We start from the raw sequence: 27,559 nt of genomic DNA on the forward strand, positions 1-27,559 counted from the left end.
AGAGGACAGAGGACTTCATTAAGGCTGTATAGCAAAGCAGAAACCATTGAGGACTAGAAGTCAAGGTTCCCAGCTCCTCCAGTTGGCTTTTCCCAGCTCAGTTCTTTCCTTTCCCTGTGCAACAAACTAAATGTGGACCACCCTTTGCAGATGTTTGTAGTGAAACACAAGAGCAAATTGCTGTTCCTTCCTTGAGGAATTTTTTTTTCAATTTTACGAATATATTTTGCTTGAAATGGCAAAAATGCAAATAGATCCATTGGGAAGCAGACATTTTGCTTTTCAAAATTAAGCAGGGACTCCAGGTAGGCACCTTCAACCATAGAGCAGCTGAGAATTAATTTCAGCCAATTTCTCCAGAGGTCTGAGCTCATGAGCTGACTGTGTTCGCAGTGATGTAATGGAGCACATGGTTATATTACTTATTTAATTTATAAGCATTTGAAAAGTACTGTGAAACCTTGACTAGCCAAGTCAAGGAAAACAGTAATGTACCCAACTTGATCCACTGTAGCTGGAATTTTTCTTAGGATATTAAAATTTTTAATTTCCAGACTGAGTACCCACAGGGAATCATTCTGTATTAATCACATTGAATATTTTTGACAGTGTCCCTCAGGCAAAGCTAGAAAATCAATTATCAAACAAGGCTCACACTTTTCTGTTTAAGTTCTAAAGTAGTGGGATAGATTTCCATCCACAACCATGATTAAGCCATAGTTGGTGATAAAAAGTTCCACCTCATTGAATGTATTATTTTGATTCTTTAAGGATATGGATACCTGGCTTAAAACAATCAATGCATCCAGTGCCATATATGCCCTGGAAACAAATGTAATTTTGCCCACTTACTAGATGAGTAAATGTGTTCATACATAGATCTTATCTGGATAAAGATGTAAATTATATGATTTATAAATTATACAACTAGTGGGTAGCAATATATTGTGTTTAAAATTTTATTTTTTACATTTTTATCCATTAATTTTTAAGTTTTGACAGCTATCATAAGCATTCAGTCAGTGTATTGTTATATTTGCCCCATTATTCTCTTCTGCCCATCCCCCTCATAATGATCCATTTCTTCCCAAATTATCTCCCTCTTCCTGTTATGTCATTGTATGTGCAGAAGTCCAGCTGCTATTAGTTCAGGACTGTACAGCCAGAAGATGGAGTTTCATACTGTTCTTCTTCATCCTCAGCTCTCAATCTCTTTCTGACCCACTTCAGTGATGTTCCCTGTGCCTTGAAGTGACTGATTTAGATGTCTGTTTTGGGGGTAGCATTTAACAGACACTTATCCTCAGTACTTTAAGACATTTTGAATCTGTGCACTCCCACTGCAGAAAGAAACTTTTTCAACCCTGGTAAGAGCTATAAAAGTCCAAAAGTATAAACATCAATATTTAGAAAGCAGTTTGACTACATGCCCATTTATCAAATTATCAATAGTAACTCACCTCTAGGGCCATGGGTTTTTCTTTTACCAGTTTTGCAGTACCAAACACTTGTTCCCTCCTGTAGAGCAGGTTTCAAACTCATCCTGAAAGTCTTGGCCCTATTCCACCAGTGGGTACATATTGCCTAACAGATAAGTGCTGTTTCAGACAGTGTGTAATGATGGGTAAGATTACTGACTATTTTGTTACCCAGGAATTTTTATGTATTACTATACAGAGTTAGAGAAGGGCCTCTTCATGCAAGTAAGAGAGGTACTTTGTACACATTCCCCACATACTCACTCACTGTTCCTTCATCCTCCCTGTTTCTATTTTCCCAAGACAGTTCATGCCATCAGCATATTTGCTATCATTCATTTTGAGATGGACTGAATTCATTAAATGGATGCAGCTGGAGATAAAATAACAAACTAATAGCATTGTGAATTTTACTATTACTTGATCTCTGTCTGCATAAGGCTTACAGTCTAGCTGAGGAAATCTGGCAATACATAGAGCCAATCCAATCATTTCAGATGTGCTTAATGTTCTAAAAAAAAAAAAAACATTAGCAAATGGCTAAGGAATATCTTGTCTTCGTAACTAATTCTCTACACTCATACACTCAATAGACATGGAAAGTTGGTGCCCACCATGGTCTGCTTGTCTAACTAGATGGCCAGTGTGTATTATTACAACATGTCATAGTCACTTCTTCATGTAGGTTCTCTTTGAGCTCTCATTTCTAGATGATGCTTTTGGAGAAGCTTAGAGAGATGTTGTGTTATATGAGTGTGCATGTGTGGACTGAAAACTAATATTAGGAATATAAGAAGCTGCTAACAAGCCTGCCCAGCATCTTCTCTACTGGTTTCCTTTGATTTGGCTGGAATGTAAGCAACTCTGCCTTGTGAAGGGGAAGGGATTTTCTTTTTTCTTAAATCAAGACATTTTTTGGATCGATTTAATTATTTTCTTTTATATGTGTTTGTGATGTGCCTGAACATATGGATGTGCACAATGTGTGTCCTCTTCTCAGTTAGAAGAGGGTATCATATCCCCTGGATCTGAACTTATAGATATTTTGAGCCATTATGTGGGTTCAGGGGAACAAATCCAGCTCGTCACAGACAGCAAGTGCTCTTAACTGAGACATCTTTCTAGCCCCAGAGGAGGGTTTTGTTTGTTTGTTTGTTTGTTTTGTTTTGTTTTGTTTTTTAATAGTTGTTACTGTATCAGGGTATGGGCCAGAGGATGAGAAGAAAGGGACCTCTACCTTCTCTGTCTCAGTCAGAGAACAAATATGTGACCCTGTGTGTCTGGACTTTCTCTAGATTCTGATGTTCTCTGCTATTCAGCCATCCTTGTTCAAAGCTATCACTTCTCTTCACTCAGAAGATGTAAAAAAAACAGCTGAATTCTTGCCCTCCATGAAATAAGTTGTTGTGGTAGAGGATTTGGGGGATAAAAAAACTGAGCACAGAGCTGATGCAGAAAGAGAGGAGGAACCAAACCCTAGGGATTTGGAGGGGTTTTGAAGAGAAGGTGGCAGAAAGTAGACCATGTGCCTGGCATGCTAAAAGATCCCAGGGCAAGCAGGAAAGTAGAAAGGTACATTTACAGGGTACTGAGCCAAATCACTCAAAGTCCTGTAAGTTGTCAGGTAGGATTGAACACTGACAAGAAACCTATGCAATTCTCTAAGAATGAGAGTGACCTATATTTTCAGACTAGAGTGAATTATATATTATATGTAATATAATAAAGTAGAATACACACACACATATAGATAAGATATACATCATTTCAATTTTAAATCATTATGAGAATAGAATAGATAATGTAAAAAAGAACTTTAGTTGGAATGGAGTGCTTCCAATGTGTATCATTGAATAAAGTTTTGATTTGTCATTATGTTTCACTAGTATTAATATTTTTACAACTTTTTTACATCTACCCATGTATAGCTTCCAATCACTGGAAAGTATTAGTTACATTTCTGTTGCTCTAATACAATACCAAGACCAAGGCAACTTGTAGAAGAAATGGTTTGTTTGGGCTATTTCTAGAGAAATAAGAGTCCATCATGGTGTGAACACATAGCAGCAAACATCAGGCATGGTAACAGAAGCAGAAAGCTCAGTGCACACATCTTGAACCTCAAGCACAAATTAGAGAGAACAAATTGGAAATGGTGTGGTGGTTTTAATCTCAATACCAACTCCAGCGTTGTACTGCCCCTGGCAAGGCTCTACCACATAAACCTTCCTAAACAGCTCTACCAAGTGGGAACAAAATGTCCAAATATCTGAACTGTAGATATGTTATTATTCAACCCACCACACTCACTTCTAATATTTGATGAGATACAGCATAACTAGTCTATATACACATGTACGAATGGGTTACTATATGATGTTCATTTTTAACTTTAACTCACAGTTTATGTTTTATATTTCTGGAAACTTAGATAATGGTATAAAGGCTGGGATAACCTAGCATGGGGAAAATATTCCCTTCAGTGGGATGACCTCATTCTAGGTGGTTGCCTGGGAAGAAGAAAGAGTGAGTTGGACTCTGGGAACCAATTCAGTTGTTATTCTGGTCAACTAGATCAGATAAGTGTCATCAAGCTTATAGCCTTAGGCAACTACAATTAAGTGTAACTGGGGCATGGAAGGACTGCTCAGTGGACATAAAAACTCCGAGATTGGACAATGACTGAACTCTTCAAGGCACGTGCCCTGGACTGCAATCCACCATTAGTAAGGCTTTAGTGGCTCATGGATATTGGTGTGGTTATCAAGATCTGTTGTAAAAAGAACCAGGTGCAAGTATGCTGAGTATGAGTCCACCAGGGTAGCTCTGAGAACCCAATGTTAGGAGTAGTCTGTATTCTGACATCACCCTCATATCTCATCTTTAACTAGCCCTGTAATTTTATAGTTTTGTGGGGGTTTTTTTTGTGGTCTTTAATTACCTTTCTAGAGGATTTGTAATGTGGGGATGTACTCAATGAAAAAGCCCATCTGGTTATTTTGGGGATGCTATGTCAGGAGAAACTAATTCTCTGAGCCTACACGGTAGTTAGGACAATATCTACTAGCAATTAGAGCAACTGAGGTCCTAGTATTTATTGTTGTTTGTAGAATCCTGGCAATCTAAATTTAAATGGTACTTATTGGGCAACAAGTCTGAGTTTCTGGGTAAGAAGAGGAGAGAGAGCATGCTTGGATCACAGACTTATACAACATCTCACTCCTGGGAGGATGAAAAGATAATGTGTATAAATGACCACAGGGGCGTGAACCACCTTAATACAAGGAAAACTCAGGAATCTGTGTCATGGCTTTGAAGCAAAGCTCAGTATTTGTTCCCCTCTCCAAGCTCTGTTTGCCAATATCTGGCCTTTACTTCTCAAGTGCTCATAAAAAAGATGAAAGTCAGACCCATCTTTTCTGTAGTGAGAATGCCTGAAGCTCCGTCATTGCTAACTTGATGCTTTTGGCCTGACAATAATGCACAGTTCAAGTTGCATAATATTTTCCCCCAAAGCTGAACGAAACAAAACATATTATTTTGCTAACATGTACCCTAGAATATGACTTTTACTAATTGTCAGTAGATTATGGCTAAAATTAATCACACCATTGAAGGCTTCCCAAGACCACTAAATTAGCTTGTAATAATTTGTGCTTTGCCTAATTCTGTGTTCAAGACACAGCTTCTGTCCTTGAGTGTGCACTTTACACTTCAAAAGGTATTTCTTGAACTTGACAAAGTAAAACATTTTGCTTGTTCCTTTTTTTTTTTAAGGGTAAATCTAGATTTTTTTTAAGCACCGTTTTAATACATTGTGAGGACTGTTTCTACTAGGGAACTGAAAATCTGTTTGAAAATAACATTCCACAGAGAAATTTGCTAATTCTTTCTTGTTACTTTGGCTTATGTATGAACAAATTAAGTGCATTCCTATTCTCAAATAATATGTTCCAAGATTTTATGTAACTCTTATTTTTACAGACCTGAGACTATGTTCATAAGCACAGCTGTTGAAGATTACAAAGTAATTGACATTTCTTTAGTCAAGAGATTTAGACAGTAATTGCTATTACTAATTCATTTGCTTATTAAGCAAGAAAACAGGCATGGCAATATATAAAATCAACATTGACCAGACACAAACTGGTATTTTATTGTATTTGAAGTTTATAGGTCAGGAAAAATTCTAGAGATCCAATGAAATTATGTAAGGCAGAAAACATTTTTTCCTGATGCTTCCTCAGGCTGTAAACTCTTCAGTTGAATCTCCATTGGGTTTGCTTTCATTTCTGTGTTGCTTCTCTCACCCAAAATAGAAATTAGGATGTGCTGGAAGAGGAAAGTACTCTACATAACTTTGGTCTTTTTCTCTTTTCCATTAGATAAAGATATCATTTGTTGTCAAATAATGTATCAGTTTCATGATCTATTTTTATACAAGACTCAATATTTTAAACATACCGTGCAATGAATACTAAAGTATCTACATAGTTTTGAGCTTGAAATCTGTGCTGGCTAGTCATCTATCAACTTGACACACAAACTAGAGTTATCTTCTCCCCTCTGCCCCTCCCTTAGTCCACTGATAAGGAAGGTCCTCCTCCCCTTCTATTTGACCCTAGCCTATCAGGTCTCATCAGGACTACTTGCATTGTATTCCTCTGTGGCCTGGCAAGGCTGCACCCCTGAGAGGGAGGTGATCAGAGAGCCTGCCACAGAGTTTAAGCCAGAGAAAGCCCCCTGCATCCCATACTCAGGACCCAACTTGAAGACTGAGTCAATGGGCTACATCTGAGCCAGGGATTAAAGTCCTCTCTTCACATTGTCCTTGGTTCAGGTATCAGTCTCTAAAGGGCTCCCAAGGTTTACTCTTTTTAGCTCTGTTGGTTTCCTTTTGGAGCTCTGTCCCCTCCATGTCTTTCATCTCCTCCTTCTTTTGTAAGATTCCATGTACTTTGCCAAAAGTTTGACTATGAGTCTCAGTATCTGCTTCAATATCTTGATCAGTAAGTAGTCTTTCAGAGGCCCTCTGTGGTAGGCTCCTGTCCTGTGCCCTGTTTTCTCTTGCTTCAGAAATCTATTGCATTTGCCCTTCTGAATGAGGATTGAGCATCTTCACTAGGGTCTTCATTCTTGTTTAGCTTCTTTAGCAGTATAGATTTTAGTATGTTTATCCTCTATTATATGGCTAATATCCACTTATAATTGAGTTTATATCATATGTGTCTATCTGCCTCTGGGTTACCTCATCAGGATGATCTTTTCTAGATCTCACCATTTGCCTGCAAATTTCATGATTTCCTTGGTTTTAATTGATGAGTAGTATTCTATTGTGTAAATGTACCACAATTTCTGTATGTAGTACTCAACTGAGGGACATCTAGTTTTTTTCCATCTTCTGGCTATTATGAATACAGCTGCTATGAACATGGTTGAGAAAATGTCCTTGTGTATTTGCGCATATTTTGGATATATGCCTAGGAGTTGCATAGCTGGATCTTGAGGAAGCACTATTCCTAATTTTCTGAGAAAGCACCATGTTGATTTCCAAAGTAGTTGTACAAGTTTATATCCCCACCAGCAATAGAGGAGGGTTCCTTTTTCTTCACATCCTCTCCAGATTGTGTTGTCACTAATTTTTTTTTTTTAATCTTAGCCATTCTGATGTGTGTAAGGTGAAATCTCAGGTCGTTTTGATTTGCACCTCCCGGATGACTAAGCATGTTTAACATTTCTTTAAGTGTTTCTCTGCTATTCAATATTCCTCTATTAAGAATTCTGTTTAGCTTTCTACCCCATTTTTTAATTAGATTACTTTGTTTGTTTGTGTTTAACTTCTTAAGTTCTTTATATATTCTGGATATTATCCCTCTGTCAGATATAGGGTTGGTGAAGATGCTTTCCCATTCTGTAGGCAGTCATTTTGTTCTGACTACAGTGTTCTTTGCTTTACAGAAACTTTTCAGTTTTATGAAGTCCCATTTATTGATTGTTGTTCGTAGAGTCTGTGCTGTTGGTGTTCTGTTCAGGAAATTGTCTCCTGTGCCAATGAGTTTAAGGCTCTTCCCCACTCTTTCTTCTAACAGGTTTAATATGTTTGGTTTTATGTTGAGGTCTTTGATCCACTTAGACTTAATTTTGCACAGGATGATCAATACGGATCTATTTGCATTTTTCTACATATGGATATCCAGTTAGACCAGCGCCATTTGTTGAAAATCCTATCTTTTTCCATTTTATTGTTTTGGCTTTTTGTAAAAGATCAAGTGTCCGTAGGTGTGTGGGTTTATTTTTCTGAGTCTTCAATTTGATTCCATTGATCCGTCATTCATTTTCTATGCCAGTACCATGCAGTTTTTATTACTGATGCTCTATAGTACAGCTTGAGATCAGGGATGGATATACCTCCAGAAGATCTGTTATTGGACAGGATTGTCTTAGCAATTGTGAGTTTTTGTTTTACCACATGAAATTGAGAATTCTTTCACATTCTGTAAAGAATTTTGTTGGTATTTTGATTGGCATTGCATTGACTCTGTAGATTGCTTTTGGCAGGATGGCCATTTCACTATGTTAATCCCAATGATCTGTGAGCATGGGAGATCTTTCCATCTTCTTATATCTTCTTCAATTTCTTTCTTCAGAGACTTGAAGTTTTTTCATACATGGCATTTTCCTAATTAGTGATTGATGAGGGAGGGTCAAGCCCATTGTGGATGGAGCCATCACTGGCCTAGTAGTCCAGGGTTCTGTAAGAAAGATGGCTGATCAAGCCAGTAAGTAGCAAGTCAGTAAGCAAGACCCTTTTATGGCCTCTGCATCAGCCGCTCCATCCTCTAGGTTTCTGCCCCATTTGAGTTCCTGTCTTGACTTCTTTCAATGATGAAAGTGTAAGCAAATAAACCTTTTCTCTCCAACTTGCTTTTGGTCATGTTGTTTCCTCACAGCAGTAAACGCCCTAACTGGGACAAATTCTACTGGAACTGAGTAACTCAATTTCATTTAAAGACTGTCTGAACATTGAAATAAAACACTGATGTGTATCATGTGGCATGCAGAGACCAACTTACTTCTCCAAACTAAATTTCTATCTGGCCTTTTACACAAAATATAACCCAGCTGAACTTTTTTAACTATTTGACTACTAGTTGCATTATTCGACTACTAGTCTTTAAAACAGTTTAGCACCAGTGTCCTCACATTGTCACAGTTGGAAATTTTACATCTAGAGAATATAGACAAGATCTCTGCCATGACTATTGAACTCTGCCTTGTAACATGAAGGCAGTGACAGACAACATGTAAAAAAATGATGTTGTTTTGTGTCAATAAAAGTATATTTGCAAAAATAAATCCATCTTGACCCAAACTGATGCCTTATTTCTCAAAGAACAGCAGAAAGTTGGTATTCCCAAGGATCGCTTATGATGTAGCATCCACTTTACATTTTAACAAGACCATCTGAGGGATTCACAGGCACCTTCAAGCTAGAAGTGCTCTGTTCTAAACTGATCTTCAAAGTGAAATAAGTAGTCACTTCTCAGATGGCTCTTTGAAGTTAAGTATTTGATGACTCTCAGGCTTCATATTAGCTGGTTTTAAACCTGCTGCTTCTCTGTAGCCTTCAAAATTATTGAGCTCTTTATCTGTGCCACCAATAACCTGTTTCCTGATCTGGTTCTTTTCATTCTCAGATCGTTTGTTCCCTCTTTTCCCCCTCTATTTCTCGTTCTGGAAAATGTTGGCTATAGGGACTTCTGAGTCTGGAAGAATGGGAAGGGTAGGTTATTTCATATATACGTGTTGTTGTCAGTACTGTATTCCTTCTGTTGTTGGCCCATGGTTATGATACCCAGATTTGTACCTGGCATGTTTCACATGCTTACAGTTTTCTCTCAAGTCAGAGCAACAGTCCCTTTTGTCAGATGTCGTCTCTGTAACTGTAATGGAAACTTCCCATCCTCTGTGCTTTTGAAGCTTAGTGGTTGGCCACTATATAATTCAAAAGCATTTCTTGGCTGTAGCATTATCATCAATGCAGCCAGGTAATCCTTTGCTTTGGGAAGCAAAACTATTCATTGTAAGGTGCTTGATAGGATTCCTTGCCTCTCCACATTTTTTACTATTTGTCTGCACCCAGTCGCAGTATCCAAAATGCCTTCAGATGTTTTCATATGCACTCTGATGGATAAAATTGCCCCTAGCTCTTATCTACTGAATTGTTAAGATACTGGCCAATCTGTGACTTCTAGGATAGTCTCAATGTAACCATTGCCCAGATAGCTGGCTTTAGTCTTCAGCATTGTGGCATGCCATACCATGTTCCACGTGAGTCACGATAAACATCACGTGAAACTGACAGCATCTCTAGACTGCTTCTTTAGGTTATGCCCTTCCCCATTAGCCCTAAATCCTTTCAACATTTGTTACCTTTTCCCAGGTGCCTACCTGCCCTCCAGCTTGCTCTCCCTTTAGGTAATAGTTCTGACTGAATTTTTTTTTTTTTCAATGCAGTTTATTCAGGAACATTGAACAATCCTCGGACCCCGGGGAAAGCCAGCCCACAGCTTAAATAGCCTCTGGGTAGCCAACCCAGGCGTGCCACGGGGGCAATGCAGATAGGTCCACATACATAGAAGCAAGCCAGATCCTCGGCCTTAGCCAAATGTGGAGTTGTTCGTGACAGAGAGCACTCACCATCGGGAAGGTGGAAGGCGGAAACCAGCTCCATCTTTAAGGCATAGCATTCCGCAGCTCTCTACAGTTCCCCCTTTTTGTTTTAGATGCATCAGGCAAGAGTAGAGGTCTGATCTCTGATATTAGAAATAAATTGGGACTTTGTACAGATGTTCATTTAGGTGTCATCCACCTTTAAATTTACATTTTAAGTGATTTCAAGTGGGACAGGAGTTGAATATGCATTGTCTATGTGGCACTTTGAGCTGGAGCTCCTTACTATAATAAGGTCCTTTACAGCAACACACAGAGAATTGGAAATCAAATACACTTTTATAGTTTGGGAATCCTCTTTGTAACTAAAGTTTTCCAATTGATTCATTTTTATTATTTGGTACATGGTGTATACACACACATATGTACATCTAAACACTTATGTACCTATATGAATACTACATGTGATCTCTACAGCTAATGCCTAGGATCGGCACATTTCCATGCCATGTCTGATAATATGACTGTCCTGTGAGAAGGAGAACTGGCATCTCCTCAATTTGGTGTGAGTAGTGATGAGCCTCCTTTACCTCCCCAGTCAGATCAAACCTAATGCATTTATTATCCTAAGAAATATGACTGTGTGTTATTTCATTGTCAGAAGAGTCGATTTCAGATATAGAACTTTGTTTTCTATTTGCTTGGTTCCTGAATTTGTGGCATCCGGATTTTCAGTTTAACTAACTGAATGTAATAACTGAATGTAATAACTGTCCTGGTCAGCTGGAGAACTGGCTGTGGAATATACCTCCTGAGATGCTGCATGAAACATGAAATTTACAGATTCATTTGGATATTTCATTATTTCCTAGAGACATACAGAAAATAAAAAAGATGGTAGCTAGCCTAATGCTTCTGTTAGGGCATACTGTGCCACAGTGCATATCAGACACCTTTCCATCTTTGCCTTTTCTATGTTCTGGGCATTGTGACTTTAATGTCCTTTTCAGAGAAAGTAATAGTGCATCCTGAAGCGGGGCTACAAACTTCTAATTGTTGTTGATGTTGTTTGTTTCTGTTTGTTTGTCTGAACACTGCTTAGTCCTTGTGAGATTAAACCAGGACAAGACTGCTAGAAGACCACAGGACAACCATACTAACCAGCTATCATTTGACTGTAGATGTATGAGCATTTCTTGCTTAGACTAGAACTGCCCAGCTGGCCCCTTCCAACTGCATGCCTACAGACTTTTGAGCTCATTCAAGAAATTTGTATATGTCTTTGGTTTTAAACCACTACATTTAGGACGGGTTGTTATTTGGTAAAGGTTGCCATTATATGAGAGAATCAAAAAGGGGGTAGGTACTTTCCGGTAACTGAGTTGAATAATGGAACCTCATACCCAGACCCATCCCTTTCCTGGTTGTTTAATTTCTCTCTTAAGCTTCCTTGCAGAAGGTAACAGCATTCATGATTGTAAATAGTAACCATAACATTTGGAGTCAGGCTGCTGTTGCCAGCTGTAGGATAACCATTTTTAAGCTATGCCACCTTCAGCAAGGGAATTGCATGAGTCTAAGTATTAATTTCCCAAGGGCATGTGTTAGAAGGGATTCTGCTATCCATCAGAGTATGTCCATGAGAACTTTGTATAAAGATCAAAATTGTGGTGCTATAAGCCTCTAGAGTCTGGGAGACAGTCCGCTAATGCAGGGCCCTTTCCTCTGCACACTGGGCCAGACAGAGCCAGAATCTGCAGGGAGATTCTTTTCCCCAGGGAGAGGTCAGGGCAATTCTCTTTGGAAAACATTCCTAAATCCCTTTGGTCATGGTCAAGCCAGTGCTGCAGAACCAATTAAGGCACTTCAGAACTATCAGTGAAGAAACAGACCTAGGGGGCTGTGAAGAAACAGACCTAGGGGGCTGCCAGAAAGTCTCTCACCCTAAAATGCAACCCTTTAATCCCAATACACTTAGGTTGGCCAAAGGTCAAAAGCCAGGTATCTAGTAGCATGTACAGAGATAAACATAGAGTATTTTCCAGCACAACTGTCAAACAACTGCATCTTTATAGTTTTCATTTGTTTCTTTATAAAATGGGGTATGTTACTAGAATTGTGTGAGTACTACTCAAGGTGATCAATGAAGAAATCTTACTACAAGTGCTTAGACATTAGGAAATCATTTTTAAAAAATACCTGCTGCTGTTATTAATTAAACAGTGAACACCTCACCCCACCCCCGGAAGTCAGGCACCTGATGTGAGTTTAGGACTAGCCTCTAAGGCAAACTGCCATTGTCTTAGGTCTTTGCTGGGGCCTGCTTGCCTAGGCAAAGATCACCAAGCTGGGCTTAGTGATAATTAATGATTTTTAGCATTCCTTCTTTGCAAGAGAGTTAAGAAGGATTATGGGACTTTCACCTGAGTATCCAGCCACCTCTGCCAACCAGTTTTATATGTGCTTCTGTCCTAATTAATGTGTTCTCCAGGTCTTGGGGGAAAAGCCAGAGGATATAGTTGGGGAATAGTAAGGAGAAAGGGGGAGGAGGAACCACATATACATAAGAATTGAGGACTCTAATCCCTGCTGACCTTCCAGTTTGGCTATAGCAAGGTCACTCATATACTTGCTGGTCACCCCTCAGCCACTGTTGTATAAGTAAACCTAATATACTCTCTGGTTCCCCAGAGATAACTTGGTGAAATCATACCTTAGTCTGTTATTGGCACCTAGAAAGAGATGGTAGATGCTTTTTATGTGTTCTCAAGGGAAGGACTTTTAGTAACAAAGCTTTTCAGCTACTTGGGCATCTGTTTCCTCAAATTAAATTAAAGAAACAATAATTAGTCACATGCTATTATGTCATGAATACTTTTAGTTGAACTTATGTCCACAAACCGAACTGAGAGTACCTGTGTATTACCACTAAGTTTTGCAAGTTAGGATTCAGTAGTCTAAAGGGGAGGAAAATCTACATTTATTTATTTCCTTGTCCATAAGTGTTTAGATAATTTAGTAAGCAAACTTTAGTAAACAAATTATCTAAAGGAGCCTATAGGTTTAGACAAAACCCTTAAAAATAGAGTATGATAAATTTTGACACTAATAGTCATAATCATAGAAAAAATTTTGAGATGGGGTTTTATGTAGCCCAGGCTGGCTTTGGACTTACTATGTGCCCCTTTTGGGACTTGAACTCCTGGTCCTCACTCATCTAACTCCAAAGGCTTGGATTATAGTCAGGTACAACCGTACCCAGCTTTGAGAAAATATTTGTAGAGTTGCTTTGGTGGCTAGGCTCTTTTGTGTTCCAGAGATGATTGGTGATAATTAGATTTCCTTTGGGTTCAGTAAATTAATGGATGGACAAAGTTGATATAGCATAGACTAACATTGAGAAAGGAGAAGATAAAAAGCTCCTTTTACCTCAGAAGTATTGTTGATGTCACTCATATGATCATAGTATCTTTATCCTCATCCTTCTGCAGGAGTGATGGCCTCTCAATATTGGTGTTTTCACTTATTTCAGAGATGTACCAATAGGTGTTAGATCCTGAATAGAAGTGTGCTACACCCTGTGGAACAACCCAAAGAATAAGAGAATAACTTTGATTCAAAGCAGGGATTGCCACCTATTTTGTGTAAATGGATATACAGCAAGTAACAATTTATGGCTTCCAGAACCTCACAATCTGTATTACAGGTACTCTAGTTTTGGTACCAGTGCATCACTAAGCAGCCATAGAGAATATGTATGTCAGTGAGCATATATGTAGTCCAATAAAATTTTATTGGTAAGATGGGATTATGGGTTGTGACCCTCAAGGTTCAGTTTACTGATTCCAGAGTTCACAGAAATTAAGTTCATGTGTTCATAAGGGATAAAGGGGAAATTTCTTAGGATTCTTTTATTTATTTTGCTGTTGTTGTTTTGTTTTTTGATACCTGTTATCATTCCACAGCACAGGCTCGATTTGTTCACTTTGTCTTTGAGATGATACAACATGATAAGTTATTAAATTAACCTGAGTAGAATTCCATCAGAGAGACATTTAAGAACATAGTAACTGTAGTCCAATTAAGAACTTGTCTGGATATAAAAAGGGTATCATTGTTCAAAGCTAACAAGGCTATCAAAATAGGAATCCATTTCTTTCTAAATGAGCCTTATATACAAGGTATGATGGGTTTGAATATGAAATATCTCACATCATCATTTATTTCAATATAGAATCGTCATCTAGTGAGACTCTATTGAATTCAACCTTCAGCCTTTAGGTGAGGCCTAGGTAGAGGAATTGGGCCATTGGAGTTCTGTCCATAGTGGAGAACTTATTTCTGGTCCAAGCTCTGTCTTTGCTTCTTGGGTCTCTGAGATACAAAGAATCCCAAATGGGTGTTTCTGCCACCGTTGCTCTGCCTTCTTCACCATGATGATCTGTATCCTCTCAATTGTGAGCCCAAAGAGATCCTCCCTCAAGTTGCATCTTGTAAAGTGTTTATTTGGTCAGAGTGAGAATATGAGTACAAAAGGTTATTTTATTTCGAAGCAACAATGACATACATCTAATTTAGTTGTTTTTCTCAAGAAACATTAGTATGGGCCTGGGGAGATGGCTCAGTGGTTAAGTGGACTGTCTGCTATTTCAAAGACAAGGAGTTCAATTCCCGGTGACAACATGGTAGCTCACAAACATCTATAATGTGAACTGATTCCCTCTTCTGGCAGATGTAAATGCAGATAGAACACTCATATGCATAAAATAAATAAATCTTAAAAAAGGAACATTAATATATCTATAATTTTCCAGTGTCTTGCCAGGCAATTGTATCACACACCTGTACTCTTATCCCTCAGGAAATTTTGACAGGAAGGTTGTGGTTTCAAGTCCAGTTCAGCTACATAGTGAGATCTGTCTTATCAATTAATAAATGCACTGCTTGCTCTTGGGGAGGACCCAGGATGAGTTCCCAGCACACAAGCTCACAAACACCCATAGCTCCAGTCCCAGATCATTCTCCTGACTTCCCTTAGCATGAGATAGGCACATGGGCACATATATACATGTAGGTAAAATGCCTGTACACATAAAATAAATATTAAAAAATAAAGAAACATATAAAAAGCTCTATAAGATTGAAAAATTTGGTAACTAAAAGAACATTTTCATTGGAGAGAGAGTTTGGTGTTTTGTCCTGTGGTTTAGTATTCCTGGATTTCAAAAAGCCAGGCCATAGAAACTATAGCTCAATAAATCTAAGGAAATATGTGTATTCATAAAGTTTGCCCACTGGGTATGCAGTACATAGATGGAATGTGAACACTTACTAAAGACATAGCTAAGTCACTTTCATGTTTCTATCCAAATTAATTTCCTTTTAGGAAACAGGTAGATTGTAGCTTCTTTATTTTCACGCACATTTAAATTGGATTTAATGTTAAATTTTAAATTCGTGGGCCCATATTAATTGAGGATGCTGAAAGCAATTTTTCCCTGTGGCAGTTCCTAAAAATAGAATTTTTAAATTGCTTAGCAACATAATTTACCATTTACAGATAAAAATAAAAGCTATTAATTGGACCTCTTTTCTGTTTAGCTTTTCTTGAAAACTTTACTCTTAAAACACTGCCTCACAAAGCAAGGTGCCCTTGCAGCCTGAGAGCAACATATGGACAGAGTAAATACAATCCCTATTAAGTTCTGTATTTTATATGGAGTAGCAATATTGCCAGACATTTTAAGTACCTGCAACTTGTCAACTCCTAATTTGTAGTTTCCCATAGGACTAAGGAACCATACTATATTTTCTCTACCCACAGATGTGTGCCATTTTTAACCTTAGTTAATGTACCACAAGTTTTGAAAGCATTATATTTTCTACTTCATTTAAAGATAAACATCTGTTTGTTTTTACATGGAAATAAAGCCTATGGATCACAGAAAAAAAGTGACATTTTTATGAGCCTTATGCACAAACTCCAAAAATGGGCTAATTTTCAACACTTATGGACAGGCAATTATGTACTTGAAATTTTGCAGGCATATATGATTCATGACCTGAGGTTCATTGAGCATTCATTTCAAATGTTTTATAAGGTGCCAGATACTAACATATGTTTCTGTTTGAGGCTCTTAGTTTCAGAAGTGTGGTCAAGACATAGGGTAACTTAATTCAACCTAAGTATACAAAACAAGCAAACTTTATTATGAGAAAAAATAGTGGTTTTTTTATCTTAATGTGTATGGGTGTTTGTATTCGTGTGTATGATATTTGTATCTGGTGCTTGGACAACCAGAAAAGGCCATCAAATCCCTTGGCACTGGAGGTACAGGTGACTGTAAGTTGGGATGTGGCTATTAAGAGAACTGAACCCAATTCCTCTGGGAAAGTAGCTAGCGCTCTTAACTATCGAACTATCACTCAAGCTCCATTCCTTTTCTTTTTTCTTTCTTAAACACGGGCTCTTGAACTTACTATGTCAACCAAGCATACTTAGGACTCCCAGAGATCCTACTTGCATCTGCCTCCCAAGAACTGGGAGTAAAGGCATGCACCACTATGCCAAATGAGAAAAGAGCATTTGACATACATCCATGCAAAATGAATTTTTATCCATCCAAGTGATCTGAAAAAGATATTCTTCTAGAATGAAGTATAACTATTTATAAGAATTAAATCCAGGATTATAACTTAATCTTTATATACTGTATTCCTGCTGCCAAATCCAAGTTTATTCTCTTGTATTTGGGTAAAATAAACTTGTCAACATAACTTCCTAGAAGAAAGATGAGAATCATTATCCTTCTTTGTGTAATTTAAGAAGATAATCAGATAAAACTCATTTGGGGTGATATTTAATTATGACTGAGAAATCTTTGTGACATGTGTACCTGGCAAGAGTTAACAAATTAAGACCTGTAAATTTAGGGTATGTTGGTAATCTACAAATTTAAATGTTCATTGGTAGGAAACTGTAGATATTCACTTTCAAGAACATAGGTACAAGGGTGGAGAGATGGCTTCGTGGTTAACAGCACTTGCCGCTCTTGAAGAGAACTCTGGTTCGGTTCCCAGCACCCATGTGGTATCTCACAACCATCCTTAACTTCAGGGGTTATAACACTCTTAATGTCCTCTGTACACCAGCCACACACATGGTGGACATACCTTCATGCAAACACTGACATATACTTAAAACAAAAAAAAGAAATCTTTAAGAATATAGAGTTGGTAGATATGTTTTCTTGTATCATTAGATAATGGAGATCCTTTCCTGATGTGTAAGATACAACCACAATCTGAGGCTTCATGTTATTTTCTCCTATGAAAACATACATCCCTTGTGTGTATAATAGGGTATATAATACTATTATATACTCTTAGAGGACATTATAGAAAGTACGATGCTCTCTTAAAACTTTTAATAATATAGTATTATTGTGGCATCATTATCATGTTTCAGTGCAGATTACATTTAATAGTAAGGCATATTCTCCTTTTGGTCCTGTGTTTTTATTTCAGACAGAGAATAGATCCGCAATAAAATAGCTTAAATATGTGAACTATCTCATGTCAACTTGGTTATTGAATCTGCAAGCAAATGGAATTGCCTCCAGCTCTCTGCCCACGCCCCATTTTTCGTAGATTAAAGTAAAGACCAGGGCATTTATTTGGTATCAGAAATCATTGTTCATTGATAGTGGCAGTACAGTGTTCCTTATTGTTGGTAGTATTGTTAAGTACAAGGAGAATACCTGAATGCCAGGCAAATATATTCCAAGTGTGAACTTTTTTACCAAGCATGTATTCTTGGGAAGTGTTTCTCCATCTTTTAACTTAAGTCTTTCTCCACTGTACACATAAAAACAGTATCTGTATAATGGGTTAATAAACCACTTATATATAGATATGTAACTGCAAAAATTATTTTGGTCTTGTGCTTATTAACTAAGGGTTTTAATTCTTGAAATTCAATGGGATAGATGAATGTTGTATACCTGTTATGTGCCATCTATATTATGGAAAAATATCATACACACGAATACAAACACCCATACATATTAAGATAAAATGTTGCACCTGCCTCCAAGGAGCTCACAGCCTCCAAATAGAAATAGACACAAAACATCTCTAGTATACCTCAGATGTGTAGATAGTACAACAAGGTCAAGGAACTTTTGCAAGTCACCAAGTTCCACACCTGCTTCACTTACAACCAACTCAACAAGTTGGTTCTGCTCTTGTGCAAGAATTGCTACATGTGTATTTGGAGCTCAGTTAGGCTGTGCTGCCTTCTTAAAGTCCTTATAGTTCCGTAAAGTTATTTTAATTAACATTTATTTGCATGTGGTGTGTGTATGCACATGTGTGTTTGTCTGCACACATACATGTTTGTAGGTCTTAGTACAACATGAAAAAAATGCTTCTATTTATCCACAAGGTGCATCCCAGAAATTCGACTCATGTTGTCAGGCTTGTCACCAAGTGCCTTTTCCTCGAGCCATCTTTCTGGTCACAAAGTTAGTTTTGTGGCATGCAATGATTTGTTCTACTATAACATACCATTTGTTACCAATGTGAGTGTTTTATTAGAAACCTCTTTCCCATTAGATGCCAAATCTGTCCTCCAATCCAAGAACTAACAATGCTTAACTCTGTCTGGTTTCTGAAACCAGAGGAGATCAGGTACCTTCAGGGTTGTGTGGCCATAGATTCCAAGAACATCTTATTCTCCCACAAAGACACTATGGCCAACATTCTACCAGGAGGGTGAGTGTTCATGTTCTAGCTGCTTCAGTGCAGTCACCCCATCTTGTTCTCATTTTCTCTTTTGTGTTGTGCTGAATACTAGACTTGCACTGTCACAAGTTTCATTTAAGTGTTTAACAGTTAATATTAACATCATGATTTATTTCCCTTTGTCTCTCCAACCAAACTTTTAAATCTAATTGGAAAAAAAAACACACATTGGCTATATCTATTTAGAGGAACCAATGGACTCTTTTAAATGTGCATCTTGACACAGTTGTCTTTGCTTAGCTGGGGTTACAAATATAAAATCTTTATTCTCCCACAAACTAGTTTGCAGAAATTTTGTTCATTTTTCTCTACATTTGTTTTCAACATAAAATGGAAATATAGCAGAGGGAAAGATCATGGCCCATCTCAATTTCAGTTAGAGTCAAGAGCATCTTCAAAATCCAGGACTGTAATAATATGTTGCATCTTGTTTCATATCCATCTATAGTGGCCAGTGGTGTGCATGAGCCATTTCAGAGTCTAAATGCCAAAGGAGAGTTATTAGATTTCTAGAAATTCTTTGTACCTAGCAGTTGCTGTCTCTGCTAGTGGTTGCTTGGATGGCAGCAATAGCAGTGCCCTTGCTGATGCTCATCCTGGAAGCCCTGTGCTTAGAGAATTAGATCTCCTTTGGGCCTCTTCAAGGAGTAATGAGGACTGAGACTGAAGGAGCTGAATTCTGTCTTTCCTGTCCCAGACCCTTCTTCTAGGAGGAGGAAGTATTAAATACATCTTTTCTGAAATTACTGCCCAGAAATGTGTCTGGAACATCGATGATTCTTAAATGAAGCCCCATCATTCAGCATACAGACACTGTACAGGGAACTGTAATATTTTGCGCTAACAGAATGATCTCAGAAGAAAGGCTACCGGCTCTTTCCCTATACCAACTATGATGGACATTTGAGAACTAACAACGTTTTGGATTTAGATGAACAAACTAATCCCATGCTGAGCCTGAAAGGTCACACAGCTGGTAGAAAAAAAATGGCCAGCTTCAAAGCCAAGCTTTTTTTTTTTACCCCCTTTTTGGCTTCAGGGACAGAAAGGGGAGTTCAAAAGGGTGAACTCTGGAGATGTGACTGTTCTGAGGTTTTGGTAGGGGTTAGCAGGAGATTGAACATAGAAGAGCAGGCTTCCACTCTGGAGTAATGAGAAACATGGTTGCAGGTTTGCCTGAGACCAAATGCTAGAAGATGATATGTGTGTGTGCACCTGTGTGCATGCGTGCCTGTGTAGATGAGTGTGTGTGTGTGTGTGTGTGTGTGTGTGAATGTGTGTTCATTACTTTTCTCCTTGCTGTGACCCTTAAAAAAAGAAAGCAACTTGAAGCATAAAGGATGTCCTTTGGCTTTTCGTTTTAGTGACTACAACCTAAGATAGTGCGGAAGACCTGGCCGTGGGGGCATAAGGCAACTGGTCACAGTCAGAAAGCAGAGAGAAATAAATGCTGATTCCTCATTTCCTTTTGACACAGTCCAGTTCCCAAGCCCATGAAATGGTATCACTCAGATTTAAGACAGATCTTCCTGTCTCAGTGAAACTTAAAGTAGAAAATCTCTCACAGACTCATCCAGAGCTTCAATATTAACTGTCAAAGAGGGGAAAACAAGTGGGTAACAGAGAAGGGACCGGTTGTAAGAGATCAGCATGTGTAGAATACACTGAAGCACTGAAAATCTGCAGATTCTTTGACCAACAAGGAAGCAATTAAAGCAATTAAAATGCAAATACATGAAGATTACCATTAATTCCATGCAGTATGCATTTCTTGCCTCATGATTAATTCTAAAATTAAAGATGATATTTTTGTAGGCAAGTATTCATTAAAAATACTTCTCTGTTAATGTTTATCTATTAGCTAAATATCTTTCCAACTGCCAAAAAAATACTCGCAAAAATTATCATCACTGTCATTATCCAGAAAAATTGGGCAACATGGAGTTGTCAGTCAAGGACCCAGAGAGCAAACACATGTATCTTTTAAGAAAAAAAAAATACAACTAGGTTTAAGAGGAATGCATAAATTTTAGGATTGTGTTCTGTCATGTTTTAAGTGTGTGTTTTATAAAAATGCATTTTAGGATATGGGTTTAAGGTAACAAAATATACTTTCTTGGACTATGTAGATCAGATAAGTTAAAGACACTGTCATGACAAAATCTGCCTTTGAGCCTAATGACTATGCATGTGCTTTGCAACAGTCACTTATAACTAACCTCAACTCAGATTAGGTCAGAAGTAGGTCTGTGGGCGTCAAGAGTGAGAGTCAATCAAGATAGCTGGTTAAAGTAGTACTTTATTGCTTTTCTGATATTATGTCATGAGTGTCAGGTCCCACCTTCACAAGGAAGACGTTTTCCAAGATGCATGTGTTCTGAGTGTTCACGTGTATGTGAGTACATGAGTACATATGCATTTGGAGACCTGAGAACAACATTGAATATTGTGCTCAGGAACAGCATTCACTTCATTCAAGACAGGTTCTGACATCAGACTGGAGGATCTCATCTCTGTATCCTCTTGTCCCTCCCTCCCTCCATTCCAAGAGTTTATTCCAACTTTCCTTGGTGTTACTCTTCTTGACCAGCTACAATCTTATGGTACTCATGTGCTTCCTCTATCAAGCTTTCCACTTGTGACACATAAGGCCTCAGATCCTAGAAGATCCTAGATGGCCAATTATGTCACAGTGAATCTATAGCACAGGCTGATTGACTACACATTGTTGAGTGTGTGTGAAAGTTATTACCCATCCCACAATGTTCATATTTCTCCAATGAAAGGGAATATGACATTTTCAATGCTCATTTTCAATGCATTTAAAACATTTTCAATGTTTTAAGACATGCCATGTTTCTGTATGCATCTTTAGTCACAACAAATTATCTATAAACATTGGCAAAGAATAAAGATAGAAACTGGACTTCTACAAAAGAAGTGAGAGGCAAACTACCTGGGAGAAATAAATGTCAGTTTCTATTTGAGGAGGAAATTGTTTGGCAAAGAGGACAAAGTGAGTTTGGCCATAGTAGACCAACTAGGACTATGAAAGAAAGCCATTTCTATTCTCAAGGGCCTCTAGAAATTCTGCAGGGTTTATCTGAGATGCATATGAGAGATCGGATCTTGTTAAGTTGACCACTGTCCAGTGTCTTCTACCTTCATAGTACCCCCCCACCAAGCACTGAAAATGAAAGTAGTTATGGTCTCACACATACTAGGCAAGTTCTCTGTCATTGAACTATGTTCCTAGCCTTATTATGACAAGGTCTACACAATTTCTCTCCTCTGCATTGCTTGCATTTTATAGTTTTAAAAACACTTAATTTTGCTAATAATTTTCTGGCTTGATGTTGTTCTTTTGTATATTTAAGAAATGCACTTTTCTGATGTTCACATTCACATTGAAATTTAGTAGTCACTAAACCTTCCTGGCCAGTGTATGATCCCTTATTTTTCCAAGTCATGTGACATTACCATCATGGTCAAGTTGAGCAGCAATTTCTACTGTCAAACTGTTGCCTAGAGCACTGGAGCTCATTTTCAGTTAAGGGTTACATGTACCTTCAGTATAGCTGTGAATGAGGCCCAACACAAAATCATAAACTTTTGGAACATTATTAGAAATTTTAAATCTTTATATGTGTGTGCATCTGTGTGAATATCTGTGTGTATGCGAATGTGTGTGGCACTCATTCATTTCTATTAGTGTAGATATTAGCATACCACAGCATATGTATAGAGGACAATGATCAGATAAGCTTAGTTTATTAGTCTTCACTTTCTACCTTATTTGAGAGAGGACCTCTTTTGTTTTCACACTGTGTTTGCTAACTTAACTGGTTTTACAACTTCTTATCCCTGGCCTATCCACCCAGGGCACAGGGTCTGTCTAGGGAAAGAGCAGCTAGCTGGTCCTGGGACTGTCGGGGCACACAAGCTATGGGAGCATCAGGTGACAGTTGTGCCCACAGCATGGGTGGTACAGTGGTAGATTTTTTTTGACTGCCACACTGCATGCCTGGGTTTGATTCCCGGTCCATGCAGAGTCCGGTCCCTTTTAGTCCTGAGGCCCACTTGCTGAAGTTCAACACGTGCCTGTGCCACACAGAACAGTTCCTGGGCAGTGGCTTCCAGGGATTCCTTTGGCTCTGCAGCTCATTCTCCACAGGGGCTCTGAGATTTAAAAAATAAACAAAAACAAACAAACAAACAAAAAATGTATGCTATGCTACCCTGTCTAGCTTCAAGCAGGTTCTAGGATTTGAACTCAGGTTCTTATTGGTGAGCTTCAGGGCTCTAGCTCTCAGCTTAGAAGAGTGATGTAAGCTTTTGTTTTACGTTACTTTTTGGTTTTACGTGTTAAACAACTAGATTTGAGGCTCTGATATTTCAAGTTTTATCAGTCTTTTGTTCTGTGGCCAGGTCTGTTCTGCAGGAAGACTTGCCCTCCTGAGAATCTTGCTTTCTGGTCAAGGCATGAACCAATATCTTAGAAATGCATCATTTTATGAAATGAGGTAAAATGGTGATCAGAAGGAAAAGATTTGGGGTGGAAACATAAAGAAAGATGGTCCTATTCCAAGTAGTTTATAATTTGATGAATGACGCTGAAGAAAAGGTCAAATTTGTTTTCCCAAGCTATTATTACTGTTGCTGTTATTGTTATTAACATACACCATTTACTAAGTATTTGTTATTTTTCAGGCACTCTGCTGTTTTATGAGACAGGCATTAGTGTCCCTACTTACAGTTCAGGAAACTGAGACAAAGAGCAGTTCAGTGGCATGAGGTCACACAGCTGGTAAGTGACAGCTCCAAGATTTAAACTCTTACCCTTAAGCTTTTAATTCTTTATTCCATTTGATTTTGCTGGTTGGCGTTTGTGATTCTTTCGCATACCATCTTATATCCTTTCATGTCTCCCAACAATGGAGTAGCAGGCCTTCATTCAACAAGCTTTTAAATAATGTCCCCTTTCTGATATTTTGATTGGTTTTGAAATTAAAAATAATAATGTCACAGACATTCAGAATTAAGACTGGAAGGCCACACAGAATTGCTTTCTGTCCTTATCATATAATGAGAAAAATGACTAAATAAATAGAAAGGAACCACTTAATTACCAAAGAAGGGATGTTGCCTCCGGATTTTGAAATATCTATATCTTTTAGAATTGATTTTTTTCAGAACAAAAACCTTGAAGTTTGTCAAACTAAAGCAAACATTCATGAACTATGTTCCAGGCCACTTACTTTTTATTAGTATCTCCATGGGCTTAGGTCTATCCAGGTCTCTCTTTCTATCTATTTCTCTTTCTCTCTCCTTCATCCCTCCCTCCCTCCTTCCCACCTTCCTTCTATCCCTAGGTTACTTTATTTTTTCTTTTATTGAAAATATTTCTCATACAGTATACTCTGATTACAGTTTCCCCTCCTATAATCATCCAGTGCTTCCCAATTTCCCTCCCACATGGATCCATACCCTTTCTGTCTCTCTTTAGAAAACAGACAGGAATCTAAAGAACAGTAATAAAATAAAAAGATAAAACAATCAAAGTGGAAAAGGACAAAACAACCAAACAAGAAAAAGAGACAAAGAAAAAAAAAAAGCACAACAAATCTGTATAGACACAGAGACATATATTCACACACACAGGAATACCATAAGAACGTAAAACTGGAAGCTATAATATATAACAAAAGGATATCCTGACTTAACATTATGAGACAAAGAACATCCAAAGATGTCATTGAGTTAGTTTTCTGTTGGTCAGCTATTTCTGGACATGCAGCATATGCAAGTGACTATGAATTGGAGATAGCTTCTGGGTTAGGGATTGGTGTGTGTTTGTGTGTGCATGAATGCACACTGTGTGTGTGTGTGTGTGTGTGTGTGTCCATTTCTTTCATCTCTAAAATCCCATTGGTGCAGACACATGGAGACCTTGTGCATGTTGCCATAGTCTCTGTTAGTTCATATGTGCAACAGGATTTTAAGTATAGGCAGGTGAAAGAGGAAAGAGCAGAAAATTCAAGTTTAGACATCATACTCTCTAGCAATGCCCTAGAAAGGGTCTTCAATGGATGTTAGTTGATTCTAGCTATGATGCTCTAAGAAGGTAGGAATGGATGTTCTGGGCATGTATCTCAGTTGGTAAAGTGCTTACCCAGCATGCGTGCAGCCCTGGAATTTGGTATTCAGTACCATGTAAATTATGCACAGTGGCATGTATCTATACTCCTAGCACTAGAATGGTAGAGGCAGAAAAACTTGAAATTTCAGGCCTTCTTGAGCTACATAGCCAATTTGAGCCCAGCCTAAGAGATGAGGTGTTATCCATCCGTCCGTCCGTCCATCCATCCATCCATCCATCCATCCATCCATCTATCTATCTATCTATCTATCTATCTATCTATCTATCTATCTAGTTAGTTATTACAGTTTATTCATTTTGTATCCCCACTTTAGCCTCCTCCCTCATTTCTTCCCAGTCCTACACATCCTCTCCTTTCTCCCCTTATGCCCTTTCCCTAGTCCCCTGATAGGGGAGGACCTCCTCCCCTTCTATTTGACCCTACCCTATCAGGTCTCATCAGGGCTGACTGCATCATCTTCCTCTGTGGCCTGGCAAGGATGCATCCCACAGGGGGATGAGAACAGCCAGCCACTGAGTTCATATCAGGGACAGCCCCTGTATCCCTTACTAGGGAACCTACTTGGAAACTGAGCAGCTTACATGCTTCCTCTGAACAGGGGATCTAGGTCCTTTCCATGTATGGTGCTTGGTTGGAGTATCGGTCTCTGCAGAACCTCTTGGGCCCAGGTTTTTTGGCTTTTTTGGTCTCCTTGTGGAGTTCCTGTCTCTTCCAGGTATTTCTCTCTCCCTCTTCTTCCATAAGATTTCCTGCACTCTGCCCAAAGTTTGGCTAGGACTCCCAGTATCTCCTTTTATACCCTGGTGGGTAGAGTCTTTCAGCGGTCCTCTGTGGAAGGTTCCTGCCCTGTTCCTTGTCTTCTTCTACTTCCAATGTATATATTGTTTACCCTTCTGAGGTTTCAGCTCTTCCCTAGGGTTCTCCTTGCTGTTTAGCTTCTTTAGGAGTGTAGATTTTCTATGATTATCCTATATTATATAGCTAACATTCACTTGTAAGTTAGTTTATACCATATGTGTCTTTCTCCTTGTGGGTTACTTCACTTGGGATGATCTTTTTTAGTTCCCAACATTTGCCTGCAAATTTCATGATTTCCTTGTTTTTAATTTCTGAGTAATATTCCATCATGTAAATGTACCACAATTTCTGTATCCATTCCTCAGGTGGGGGACATCTGGTTTGTTTCCAGCTTCTGGCTATTATAAATAGAGCTGCTATGAATATGGTTGAGCAAATGTCCTTGTTCTATAGTTGAGCATATTGTAGGAGTAGTATAGCTGGATCTTCAAGTAGCACTATTACTAATTTTCTGAAAAGATTGATTTCCAAAGTGGTTGTACAAGTTTACATTCCCACCAGCAAAGGAAAAGGATTCCCCTCTCTCCTCATCCTCTCCAGCAGGCATTATCCACTGAGATTTTTGTTTGTTTGTTTATTATTATTAGTTACATTTTACTAACTCTGTATCCCATTCCCTTATTCCCTCCCAATCCCACCCTCCCTCCCTCAGCTTCTCCCTGCCCCTTTCCAAGTCCACCGATTGGGGAGGACCGATTCCCCTTTCATCTGGCCCTGTTTTATCAGGTATCTTCAGGACTGGCTGCAAAGTCCTCCTCTGTGGCCTAGCAGGACTGCTCCTCCCTTGGGGGGTGGGGAGGTCAAAGAGCCTGCCATTGACTTAGCCATTCTCATGGGTGTGAGGTTGAATCTAAGGGTTGTTTTGATTTGCTTTTTCCTGATGACTAAGGACATTGACCACTTCTTTAAGTGTTTCTCTGCCATTCAATATTTCTCTGTTGAATAATTCTGTTTAGCTCTGTAATGCATATTTTAATTGTGTTACTTGATTTGTTGGAGTTTAATTTCTTGAGTTCTTTATATATCCTGGATTTTAGCCGTTTGTCAGATGTAGGTTTGGTAAAGATCTTTTCCAAGTCCGTAAGTTTTGTTCTGATGACATTGTCCTTTGCTTTACAGAAGTTTTTGGTTTCATGAGGCCCCATTTATTGATTGTTGTTCTTAGAACCTATGTTCTTTTTCTTTTTTTTCAGTTTCTTATTTTTTCTTTTTTATTTATTTTTTATTTTTATTTTTTTCTTATCAGTGACATTTTATTAATTCTGTATCCCAGCTGTGTCCCGATCCTTCATTCCCTCCTAGTCCCTCCCTCCCTCCCTCATCTCCACCGTGCCCCTTTCCAAGTCCACTGATAGGGGGGGACCTCCTCCCCATTCATCTGATCCTGTTTTATCAGGTATCTTCAGGACTGGCTGCAAAGCCCTCCTCTGTGGCCTAACAGGACTGCTACTCCCTTGGGGGGTGGGGAGGCCAAAGAACCAGTCATTGAGTTCCTGTTAGAAATAGTCCTTGTTCCCCTCACTTGGTGTTATGTTCAAAAAGCTGTCTCCTGTGCCAAAGAGGTCAAAGCTCTTCCCCACTTTT

At 38.5% G+C, this 27,559-nt stretch overlaps 1 protein-coding gene across 10 annotated transcripts in view; it reads left to right on the top strand.

Moving 5' to 3' along the window:
• The window catches only part of Frmpd4 (FERM and PDZ domain containing 4), a 727,289-nt gene that overhangs the window by 229,557 nt on the left and 470,173 nt on the right, over positions 1 to 27,559 (top strand). For 3 of the 10 annotated variants that reach the window (XM_060375723.1, XM_060375722.1, XM_060375721.1), the window contains one exon: positions 23,667 to 23,763. The exons of the other annotated variants lie outside the window; for them this stretch is intronic. In XM_060375723.1, coding sequence (XP_060231706.1) covers positions 23,747 to 23,763 — 17 coding nt within the window. In that variant the 5' untranslated portion in view covers positions 23,667 to 23,746. The remainder of the gene's footprint in view (positions 1 to 23,666; positions 23,764 to 27,559) is intronic. 10 annotated transcript variants of the gene reach the window in all.

The sequence above is a fragment of the Meriones unguiculatus genome, chromosome X, assembly GCF_030254825.1.
Source record: "Meriones unguiculatus strain TT.TT164.6M chromosome X, Bangor_MerUng_6.1, whole genome shotgun sequence".
NCBI classification, from domain to species: domain Eukaryota; kingdom Metazoa; phylum Chordata; class Mammalia; order Rodentia; family Muridae; genus Meriones; species Meriones unguiculatus.